The following is a 12,610-nucleotide window of genomic DNA, read 5'->3' on the forward strand; positions in this document are numbered from 1 at the left end:
GGTAGCTGGGTGGCTGGGTGGCTGGATGACTTGGTGGCTGGGTGGCTGGGTGGCTGGATGACTGGGTGGCTGGGTGGCTGGGTGGCTGGATGACTTGGTGGCTGGGTGGTAGCTCCTGATGTCTTTCTCCTCTTGTTCTGCCATTGCTTCTCCTCTTCCTCATTTCTCCTATGTATACTCTCTGCCTGCCATCCCCACTTATTTCTCTCTCCTGCCTCACTATTGGCCATTCAGTTCTTTATTAGACCAATCAGGTGTTTTACACAGGCACAGAAACACAGCTTCACAGAATTAAACAAATGCAACATGAACTAAACATAACACATCTTAAAAATAATATTCCCCACCAGGGGTGAGGCTATCAGGAAATGCTGAGCCTTAGTGGTCAGTCAGGCCCAGCTGTGGATGAGTTAGTAGAACCAGCCTCCTCCAAGAGCTGGTCAGTTCTGTTTAAGATGGGCACTCAACTCTCCTGTGTGGAGATTAAGAGGACAGGGAAGAGCAGAGCGCAGAGAATGATCACGGTGGGGTTTGTGACCAGTGAAGAGAATATTTCACCTTGCCTTAGAGAGGAGGCAGCACTCTAACAGGAGCAAAGGAAGGGTGGTAGTGTTTGAAGCCAAGGACTGAAGTACAGGTGAGGTAACAGAATGCTGCCAGGAGAAAGCTTTCCTTTCAAGTCAAGTCATTCAGGTGAAGAGTGAAAACTCCCACTCCCAGAAGTGCTACACCAACGCAAGCTAGCAGAAACAACAAGGGATCTAGAACACGGAAGAGAAGGAAGAAAAGGGATAGAGGACCAATGTAAAGAACTGTGTCTGAAAGTTGAGGGCTCCTTGCAGCCAGAGCTCCTCCACTGCATCCAAAAGGTCATCTTGCAGATGCATCAGGGAGTAATAGAGCTGTCATAGAGTTGTGAGTCACTAGGAGGCTTATGTGGAATTTTCCTGCTCAGGTATAGCAGGAGTCTGGTTATTTTAAAGGAGGTGGCTCCAGTAATTAAAACATGTAAAAGACGGTAACGCAGTAAGTATGAGGATAAGAGAATCGAGTGTTCAAGGGGAAGAGCCAAAATGGGAGGGAACCAAAGGCCATTCATAGGAGAAGGTTGTCACTGAATTTTTGTCTGGTCTCTGCATCTTTGAGACCAATCTTGAACCAGATAGGATTAGTTGGTGTGGGAGCAGCATTGTTCCTGGAGGAGGGCACAAGGCTCATCCTCAGCAGTAGTCAGGCTGTCTAGGCCTCGTTAACGTTGGAGCATTGCAGTAGCCAAAGAATCAAGTTGTTACTGAAGGATATTAAGCTGATCTGAGGTTTCTTCAAGCTTTCCAGAGAGCTTGTAAGACAGAGTGGTTAAGATACAAAGAGGCCTTCAGTCTGTCTGTTGTAGTTCTGAATCCTGAAAAACAATGCCCAGCGTGGCAAGAAGAGGGATGAGATGGACGACTCATTAGCCACCATTTCTGGGGTCACCCAAACTTCTTTTAGGAACTTGGGACACAGATCTCTCTTAAGTGCTTCAAACTTCCAAAGGGGAGATGTGAAAAGCACAGCAGTTAAACTGCCTCAGAGGAGGATCCATCTAAGGGGCCGTGGCAGAACTTAACAGATGGCAAAGATGCAGAGCATAATACAACCATGTGACAACAGTATACATCCATGGACTGTCTTATTCGAGTGAGGTAGCATCTGTAATACATAAAGTTCAGCCTTATGGGACTACTGTAAATCCTACTAAGAGTGTAGTTAAGAAAATAGTTGGGGCAGTTTGCCCTTATTGGAGAACAGGCAATAAAACTATCTTTGTTATAGGTGTTATAGGCAAAAATGGTTGATCGTCGTCACCACTGTCCATTATAAATCACGGCGTTGGTTTAGTGGAAGAGCTTGAAATATTTTCATTGATCACCATAAATTCAGAATTGCCAGTTGGACCTCCTCTATTACAGCCTCATGGAGAACATTAAGAGTTTAATATCATGATTAACATGAGTTTTGTGTAGTATGGTGAAATATATTTAGACAGCTGTTTGGACCATATACCGGAGCTCTGTATATAGGACAACTGTAATTACATTTCTGTTATATCAGACTTTTGTACAAGGAGCAAACATCTGGATACTTTGTAAGAGAACTCAGTTAAAATGAAAGAGGAATAGAATTTTTATAGAATTGTCCAGAAAAGTTCCAAGGATACAATTTGGGTGTCCTGAATTATTTCCTAAATATGTGAGTTTGATTTCAGGGTATCTAGCCAACTTCTTTAATCAGGGAACATGTAATTGCGGCATAGGTTGACACAAAATAACTGTGTGGAGTGCTCTTCCAGAAAGTGGTACTGTTCTACAGTTGCAGAATACAGCATTTAGATTCGGCCTCTGTGCTTAAGAATATAGGCAGGCTTGTTTTTCTCAGGTATGCATAGATACTGCAGTTACTGATGTAAACCAACATCCTGTTTTATATCTGGTTTGTGTGTGTGTGATAGAATCATTAATGAGAAGTAGTTGTACAGATAACATTTCATGCAGATATGAATAATGTCTGAGAACTGTCATCCTTTGAATTGCCAGAGAAACACATTGAACATTTTAATCTTTGCTATACTCTCCTGTTGGATGTTTAAGACTATGTAGATAACCACAATTTTTTTTTTTTGTTTTGTTTTTAAACTGCTAAGGCTGTTGAGGGTCCGGTCCTCAGGAGTCACATGGACTCATGAGGAGTCTCTGATGCCTCCAATCTCTCTCTTAATAGTTGTCTGTCTATGCAAGGATAAATCAAAGGCTTAGATTGGCCTGCCTGTGGCTTTCTCGGGAAGCTCTGAAGAAACTTCTCCTGTGTGTTTAGCATTCTTTTTGTAGATTGAGCACCGGGTTAGCATTCATCAAGTGGGGCTCCAAGGCCCCTCTGAACAATCGAACAGTCAACTCTCCGCAGTTGTAGATGTTTATAGAGATGGCCTACAGTCCCTCTGGGACCTCAATGACCTTTGAGGGCAAAGGAAAAATACTCTCCCATTTAGTCCCTCTGACCACATTAGAATGGCCTTCAAGTATGGTTATTGTAACCCAGACAGTACACCAGTCCTGTACTTTTCACTACTGTATAATATTTGAACAGCCAAATATTTCTAAATTATCTTTGATTTGACATATATTTTCACCAGTTTTTATAATTGTTGATCATAGATCTTTTTATTTATTTATTTATTTATTTATTTATTTATTTATTTATTAAAGATTTCTGCCTCCTCCCTGCCACCACCTCCCATTTCCCTCCCCCTCCCCAGATCAAGTCCCCCTCCCTCGTCAGCCCAAAGAGCAATCAGGGTTCCCTGCCCTGTGGGAAGTCCAAGGACCACCCACCTCCATCCAGGTCTAGTAAGGTGAGCATCCAAACTGCCTAGGCTCCCACAAAGCCAGTACATGAAGTAGGATCAAAAACCCATTACAATTGTTCTTGAGTTCTCAGTAGTCCTCATTGTCCGCTATGTTCAGCGAGTCCGGTTTTGAAAACCTTAAAGTCCCATGTATTATCTTTATGTCTCATCCTTTACATACTTTATATAACTTATTTAAACCTTAATAACTTGCAAAAGCTTTTCATTTTTCACACTTTGTAAATATCCATTCATCTTAATCTTCATACATAAATTCTTCTTTACTTAAACAACTTCCATCTTTACATCTTTTGATTTTTTTTGTTCTTAATACAATGAGACATAATAGCATTAACAAATGAATTTTCTCTCTGCTTTTGGAGTTATCTCCCCATGGGAGGGGAGAGTGAGCAATGTCTATTCCCTCTTTATCTGGTTCTAATGACAAACCAAAATTTAATTTCATCAGGGTTCAGTAGCAGAACCAAAGAGTTATTGTACTTATTTACAGAGAATTGGTAAGGGGTTGTTGATGGGACCGTGGGTGGCTCAGAAGCAGTCACACTGAAGGACTTTACTCAGTATGTATGAGGACATTTTATAATCATCCAGATGAGATTTTGAATATTATTGCTTGTTGCAATTATATTTATATACCTTTTCATTTGAAACTTAACAGAGGTTTTAGTAAACATATTGTTAGACTGAACTAGTGAGGCGAGAGAAAAGCCCAAATGTGTTGCTGCCAAGAGTGTGACACTTTACAGGACATTGATTTTTTCTCAGCTCCAGCCACCCCTGTTTGTACATTGAGGCTTTTCTCACATATGATGTGTTTCTAGGATGAATCCCAGGTGGGGGAAGGTTTCGGATCTTTTTCTGCAACCTGGCCTGAGCGTGATCTCTTTGTTGTATGAAGCCAAATGGGGAATGGCTTCTTTTCTTTCGTTGCTTCTTTACTGTGGTTTTACTACCGTTTTCAGCCCTACCTATTGCCCTCTGTAGTATATCCCCAAGACTTTCCCTACCAGCTACTGTGTCGGGCCTGTATGTGTGATTATAACATTATAAACAGTAACTGTGTTGGTATGTCTCATTAGGTGATTTTTGCTGTTAAGTTTTAATAAAGGGTAAGTTAGGCATTTTCTTTAGCAACCTATAATCTTTTCCTTCCTTCTTTTTTCTATCCTTTTTTGCTCCCTCCCTTTCTTCCTTTTTAGTGGGGACAGTGGTATCTCTCCTCTTTTGTAACTCAGACTGGCCTCAATTTCACAATCCTCCTGTCTCATCTTTTTTCAAGTGTCTGCTACCACCGCCGGGTTGCAGTTTATTATTCTTTTCAAGGAATTTATTACTATTTAGATACTTTGATCTTGAAGGCCTTGTTTAATCCAGACGACATGTCTGACACTGGCGAGAGGGCTCAGTGGTCCAGAGCACTTGCTGCTACTCCAAAGGAACTGAATTTCATTCTCTGCACGCTCACCTGCCTGTAACTCCAGCTGCACAGCATCCCATGCCCTCTTCCTGTCTCTTCGACATTGCAGAGGCCCTTTTCTCACCTCAAAATTCTGGAGCCAGATCTAAGTGACTATGGCCCGGGAACATAGATTCAGCTTTCCCCAGGTTCTATGTTCTAAAGTGGATGACGTTTCGTGAAGATTTTATAATAACAGAGGAAGTCGTAAATGAAGACTTGAAAAAGAATACGTTAGTAGACCTGATATTAACGTTAAATAATGTTTGTATAAGATTCTATAAATAAAGTTTTTTTTTATTAATTGCATTGAGTTGGATCTCCTACAATATGCAAAAAAAAGTGTTGCAGGTTGGCTCAGTGAATAGTAGTAAATTCAGTTTCCCAAAACAATATGCTATTACTAAAAATTAAGTTTGAGTGCAAAGTAAAAAGAAAATACCTTGGTGGAAGCATCAGAGGCATGGGACACAGGCAAGTGGGAAACATCTTTATTGTAAGCCTTAGACACTGTTGGTGGAATGCTTTGTTTTGTGGTTGCTGGAAGGTGGGGGTCTGAGACGTTAAGATCACAAAGGATAGGTAGTGCCTTGTTTCTACATACCATTGTTTATACAAACCACACTGAGTCACCCAATGTCCACAAAGCTGTCAGGTTCAGTGAAGGCCAGCAAACATCTATTGAGAGGATTAAAGATGGCTCAAGACAATTGGGCTCTGGATTTGCAGCATTTCAACCGTTTTGTGGAGCGCACCAGAGACGACTTCTCAGACACAGGGTATAGCCAATTGAAAGTCCTTATTCCAGCCAGTTGGGACTACGCTTACGTATTCAGCGACCAGGGGTAGCCGCAAGTATCCAGAGGAAAGTATTTTTTAACACAAGAACTACATCTTGCCTACAAATGCCTGCTGTCTTACTCAGCAGCAACAGGGATCTTCAAAGAAGCAAGCACTTTCCCAGAAGTCAAGTTAGCTGGGGCATCTTGGCCTTGGGTCTTAGAATACAATGGGGTAATTTTCCTCGGGATTTTCCATCAAGGAGTTTGAATTCCAGTTCAACCTGAAAAGGCCTCAGCAAGAACACAAGATGAGGAACCTCTGCACTCTCTGGCTTTGTCATACCACCTCTCCACTTTCAGTGACGTTCGGATCAGGCGTGCAGGAGTTTCAGCTTGAAGGGGCAGCTTTGCCCACAGCACCTCCATGCATGTGGCAGACAGCCACACACACACTCGCACACACAAACACACACTCACACAATCACTCCCACCCTCTTACACATGTGCATAAACACAAACATATACACAAAACAGATCTTCATGAAGTATATGCATGATCCTAGGTAATCTAAACAAAGTGAATGAAAGCTACAGGAACAAGGGGCTTGTTTGAAAGGTGTCCACTGGAGATTTTAGCAGGAACTTGGCCAACTGATTACCCAAGAGTTACCGGAAAGGCACTGTCCTGAGATTGTGCAGGAAGTGAAAGTAGCAAGCTGGAACACGTGTGTTTTTAATCTGGGGGAAGCTGACGTTTTAATTGTTTGATTTGCTTTTCAAGGTGGTGAACCCCAAAAAGAAAGGAAAAAAGAAGAAATATACCAATTCAGGAACTGTAAGTCGTTTTTAACAATATTGGTTAAAGACACAAAAAGACATAACAGACTTAACAGTTTGCATGGTACTGAGATAATCTCAGAATGAGATTTACGTCACTTAGCAACTCACAACAAAGGCGTGGGCTGGAAGCACTGTCTTCCTAAGAGGGTGGTTCTGGAGAATAGAGTCGGAGGCCTCGCCTGGGCTCTGCTGGTTTCGGCCACGGGAGGCTGAGGGGCTGTGCTGAACTCTCTATTCAGTGGAATTCAGTGCAGTGAATCCAGCCAAGGCCAAGCTCAGGACTGCATTCTTCAGCGATTCCTAAACCTGACCTAGGAAGTCAGTACTCTCACTGACGGAATCTCAAATATCAGTCCTGGGGAGGCTAAGGGGAGGTCAGGCCTGGGTCACAGGGCAAGGGCAATCAAAAGATGGAGACAATCAAGAGCGTGCTACTTTCAGATTAAAAAAAAAAAACTAAATAATTTTTCCTAAAATTAACTTTACTCAGAAGAAACAAAGCCTTAAGTTTTCTTCATTTTCTTTTAAAGCTTTGCATTAATCATAATGTAATGGGTCAAATACCAGGTGACCTTATTGGAGTCCAGTGGCAGAAATGGCCATTTCTTGCACAGCTCACCTTGGCGAGTCCACATGTGGCTGTTACTGCTCTCCAGCTCTTCTGTCTTTCCTAATCTAATCCACAGTGGGAAACAGCACAGTGTCCCTGCAGGTGACTTCCACGCTGTTCTTCACAGTCAACGAGAAGAGTCAGATAGGGAAGGCTGCCTTTCATCCCTTTCCTTCTGATAACCTCAAATGCGCGTCCTGGCAGGCTTTAATAAATAATAATGTCTTTTGTTATCTTAAAATGTTAGGGAATAATATATTCTCTTTAGTAGAAAACTGTTCATGTCCACGCTGGGATTGCAGTCAATACTGACAAGTAATTCAGATTCTCTCTCTTCCTCCCTCTCTTCCTCTCCCTCCCTCCTTTCCTCCCCCTTTATTTTCCCCTCCCCCTATCCCTCTCTAGGTAACTTTACTGTCTTTCTTGGTGGAAACAGAAGTCTCCTTCTTGGACTATATTAAAGGAGGGTAAGTCGTTTGCTAAAACTCACACAGCATTTCTTTCTGTATAGATCGTCATCGTGACCACAGGAGCAAGTTGATAACCACCTTTGAACGTTATATATACACACATATGTATATATAATATGAATGCATATGTAATTTATTTAATGCTAGCATGTGTGCTAAGGAAGTGCACATATGCCACAGAACCTGCGTGGGGAAACTCAGGGGACAACTTGTAAGAATTTGTACTGTCCTTTCCCACTGGAAAATCCAGGGATAAAATTCAAGGCCTTAGGCTTAGCAGCAGGCTCATTTACCTGCTAAGCCATTATCCTGGGCTCTGCTTTTGACTACATTGATGCATTTTTATTTCAGACCTTCACAGAAACACAAGCCTTTGCATTTTTTTTTTCTCAGTTGGGGCTTCTATTGCTATCACAGAATGCTATGACCAAGAGCAGTTTGTAGGGGAAAGAGTTTCCGAAGGAAGTCAGGTAGGAGCTTTAACTTGGAGGCAGGAGCTGATGCAGAGGCCCTGGAGGGCTCCTGCTTATTGGCTTGCTCTTCATGACTTGCTCAGGCTGCTTTCTTATGGAACCCAGGGCCACATGCCCAGCAATGGCACCACCCACAATGGACTGGGCCCTCCCTCATTAATCACTAAGGAGATACACTACAAACCTGCCTATAGCCTGGTATTATGAAGGTGTTTGAGGTTTTCTCCTTTTAAATGGCTCTAGCTTTTGTCAAGTTGACATAAAACTACCAAGCACAGATACTTACTTCAAATAAATCCATTTGAAAAAAAAAATAAGAATAAGGCTACTATAGAAAAGCACGGTTTACAGTTTTTCCTACACTGCAACAAGAATGTCTTTATTTCACTGCATAGAGGAGATGCTACAAGATCACCTGGAATATGTTCTTACCATTCATTTTGAATTGATTATATTGCTAAAAAGATGTACTGGCTCACATTGCTAACATCTGTGTATGAATGTTTGCCAAACAGAATAGTGTCCCTTTTTGAGAACTCTGCTCATTAAATAGGTCACTGTCCTTTTTAACTTATTTTTTATTTTTAAAATGTATTCTTTTAGAATTCCATGCGTGTATACAACGACATATGCTCATATCTCATTCCAGTCCTCCTGCTTCCCCCAAGCCTCCCCGAATCCCCCTCACAACATGCCATCTTCCTACATCATGCCCTCTTCTTCATTAAAGGAAATTCAATCCCCCCAGAAGTACAATTAGGGCTGTACGTATGTGGGGCCATTCACTGGAACATGGGCAACCAACCGACTAGTAGTCATGCCTTCCAAAATGAGTTCTTCTCCTTTCCCAGCACCTATCAACTGTCATTTTAGTTGGTTCTGTGTCTCCGCAGAAGCCTTTGTTGAGAAGACTTGAAAAAAGAAGGTTTGTAGGCTCCTTCCTCCCACTCTTCTTCTAGGTCCGTTGAAGGGCTGGGGATTTTCACTGAAGACAGTCTAAGAGGGTAGCTTGGAGCAGACACTTCACAGCCATACATTGCTACCCTTCCCAGACCTTCCGCCCTGGTCTGAACCCTCTCAGCACGTGTCAGAAGAGGTTCCTCTATAGTTAATCCACATGGCCTGGCCTTTGTTCACTGGGTGACACTAAGAACAATAGAAAAACATTCAATGCTGGGATCAGATTCTCAATACAGTGAGATGACCACTGGCCAAGTTACAAACTCCTGTATCTGCCTTTACCCTCTTGTCTTAGAACGTCACCAAAATAATTCATGAACTGAAAATAACTAAAGAAATAAAGACGGAGAAGATAAAAAGACATAGCTGGGTTGAATGCAAAGTTTGTGGGATAGTAAAAATGACCAAGGAAATCTAAGCATGCCTTTTAAAATGTAAAGCATTTACATTGCCTCAAAGCAATATAACACCTGACTGTGCACTGGCTGGCTACTAATTCTTCAGGAAATATACTTTATAATGCATCCGGGGCACAGAAAGCTAAATGTCAGAGACTAAGTTCCTTACCAATATCACCTGTGAGTGACAGAAGAGGGGAGTGCTCTCGTTTGGTATTTCTCTAGTTCTTTGGAGTAAAATGCATTTCAGACTGTGTATTACTGTTGCTCGCATTAAAACTCCCAGGAAGTTTGCTTTATGCATCCTTGATATTGAAGTATGTATTTTATTCTAAAAGATAATAAAACTGATTAAATTAAAGCCAGGGGGTGGAGGCGCATACCTTTGATCCCAACACTCAGAAAGCAGAGGCAGGTGGATCTCTGTGAGTTCGAGGCCAGCCTGGTCTTCAAGAGCTGGTTCCAGGACAGGCACCAAAGCTACAGAGAAACCCTATTTCAAAAAAACCAAAAAAAAAAAAAAAGAGATATTAAAGTATAAAAATTTTTCTGCCTCTACCAGAAATTATTGCTGCTGGATTTTTATTCTAATTCTATGTGGAGGACAGAATACTGAGATTAAGGCAGGAACTGCTTATTTTCTTTCTGTCATGAAAAAAGGAGGGGGATGAAGTGGCATTGGAAAGATACTGTGTGGAGAAATTCTTGAACAGAATTAGAATAATTCAGCAGAGTTAAGAGGGGGTTGCTAGGGATTCCAGTAGTGTGTAACTGTGACTATGAGTCTCAACTTGACTGCATGTTTCAAACAGCAGGCCTACCTCTTCCCACCAGAACCTGTTTCTTATTCCAATAAGTAGGAATAAAAATAATGATGCCTGCTTCAAAGTAACTGTGGGATTGAATTGTGTGTAGTTCTAACCCTCAGTAATACTAGCCACTGTTTCCTGAACTTTCAATGGGTTTAAAATACTAAAATACTTTATTGCATTTGTTTTCCATAATTTTAGTGGTGGCAATTTCAGCTCTCAAAGACATGGAGAGAAAAGAGAAATTTAAATGAACAAAGTCAGTGAGGTTCCTCTTTAAGTTCCACTCGGAGGTAACCGTTGCTTTCAGATAGCACTGTTCACCCTGCCCACATCTTGATTCTGATCCTAAGCCTTGTAAAGATTATAGACAAAGTGTTATTTGTCCCAGTTGCAAGAAATAAAAGTATTTATGGGAGAAGAGAGAGGGATTGAAAGGGCTACCCACGTATTAATTCTTCCTTGTTTTGTTGTTGTTTTTGTTTTCAAGACAGGATTTCTCTATATAGCCCTGACTATCCTAGAACTCGCTCTATAGACCAGGCTGGCCTTGAACTCACAGAGATCCACCTGCCTGAGCCTCCTGAGTGCTAGATTTAAAGGCATATGCCACAACTGCCCGGCTTAATCAGCTCCTTTTAAAGACCAGAGCGAACACTTTGACTTTGCTTGTCAAAGTTGAGTATAAGAGAATTTACAAATCAGCCCCATGATAGTTTTCTTTAAAAATACTTAAAGTTTTTTCAAAAATGCAAAATAACATTTCCCTAGTTTTATAAAATATATAGCATTACTTAGAAAGTTGCCTCGGGGAGCATGCTTTGCCAGAGCAGGAGATACTATAAGTTTGTCTAATCTCATTTCTTGTTTGAATATGCATGCCTAGGACTTTTTTTTATTAGGGTTCCTTGTAGGGGCATTCAAGTGCTTTGTTCTCATCAAAGCAGCAGAAAGCTAAACCCTGCATCACCAAATGGAGATAAATCTAATAAAAACTGCCTTTTTTCTATACTAACAGGGAATGCTTTCGTAGCTCATCTAAAGCAACAGTTAGGAAAGAGACCTTTATGCATATTAAAAGACGTCTCTATACTTGTTTTTGTTGATGCTTGATTCTAAATTTGTGTATTTAGAGGGAAAATTTGGGAGAGGATCAAACAAAGTGATATTTGAATGAAAATCCCATATGGAAACCCATTTCTCTGCATGCCAATTTGAAACAGTAAAAGTAAAATATTTAAAGTTAACAAAGTAGATATGACATGGGCTTGGAAGTCAAGGGATGTCTAGCCTTATGGTTGGCATTGTCCTCCACCCTTGGCTTGTCTTTCTGCAGATAGCATGTTCAGCACCCTCTGTTTCTTACTCGGGGAAATGGTGGAGATGTGTTATCATAAGAAAGGATGCTAATCGTGTTTGTGTTGGTCAGTTTCTCAGTCATGGTGCTTGGTGAAAGTATAAACAGCCAAGAGAACTGAAGAGGGAAGAAGGAAGGTGGGGGGATGCGGCAGAGGGCTCTCAAAGCACTGTAAGCCCTCTGCTGCTAACCGGGGTCAATCATCTCTCTAAAGGGGAATTCTCTCTGAAGTATGTGAGCTTCGGTAGGGGTTATAATCATCCATTTGAAAGAACAGCTGTGGAAAGCCTGCTTCTATCTGGAAAAAGCTTCCACTCTGGGAAGCAATTAGAGGTTGGGGCCTGAAAACTGAGAGATAAAAAAGGGCTAATCACGGGCAGGAGGCAGAAGCGGGTGGAAAATTCATCCCTGCTCCTGTTGACCCCACCATGCAGACTGTGCTTTGGAAGGTCGCAGGATGTCTTTTGAAGCTCTCTCCAGCGGTTCGTCCCCTGCTGAATGCAGCGGTTGTCATTCATTGCTTGACCCTGAATGCTAGCTAGCGAGCATTGGAGAGGATTAAAGAAAAAAACAAATCTTAAGGCAGAATAAAGAGAACTGGGTCTCATGAGAGGCAAGGATTAACATGAGCCTGGAAAAGCCCAGGCTTGCTTCTCGGGAGTACCTTCTGCAGCTTGTAGATCCATTTATTACACAGGGACACTCAGTATTCCGTGACCTTTCAAGCAGTGCTTCTCAACCTTCCTAAGGATTCAGCCCCTTAATACAGGTCCTCATGTTGTGGTGACCCCTACCATAAAATGATTTCATTGCTGCTTTGTAACTGTAATTTTGCTACTGTTATGAATACTAATGTAATAATAATAATAATAATAATCTGATATACAGGTAATGGGAGTCTAGAATATTTAGCCTTTAAGACTCTTACAGGGTTCAGTTAAAGACACCACAGATAGCTAAAGGGGGGATAGAAATCTAAAGGTAAAGATCTGAGGGGTAAAAATCTACTCACAACAGGAAGCATCCATCCATGTTTCTTTATTCTTCTT

At 41.6% G+C, this 12,610-nt stretch overlaps 1 protein-coding gene across 1 annotated transcript in view; it reads left to right on the top strand.

The window, feature by feature from the left end:
- Cpne8 (copine 8) overlaps positions 1-12,610 on the top strand; it is a 188,430-nt gene that overhangs the window by 133,564 nt on the left and 42,256 nt on the right. Inside the window, exons 12-13 of the mRNA XM_005354325.3 lie at positions 6,426-6,479; positions 7,500-7,561. Of these exons, the coding sequence (XP_005354382.1) occupies positions 6,426-6,479; positions 7,500-7,561 (116 nt within the window). The remainder of the gene's footprint in view (positions 1-6,425; positions 6,480-7,499; positions 7,562-12,610) is intronic.

Source organism: Microtus ochrogaster, chromosome 15, assembly GCF_000317375.1.
Source record: "Microtus ochrogaster isolate Prairie Vole_2 chromosome 15, MicOch1.0, whole genome shotgun sequence".
Taxonomy (NCBI): Eukaryota; Metazoa; Chordata; class Mammalia; order Rodentia; family Cricetidae; genus Microtus; species Microtus ochrogaster.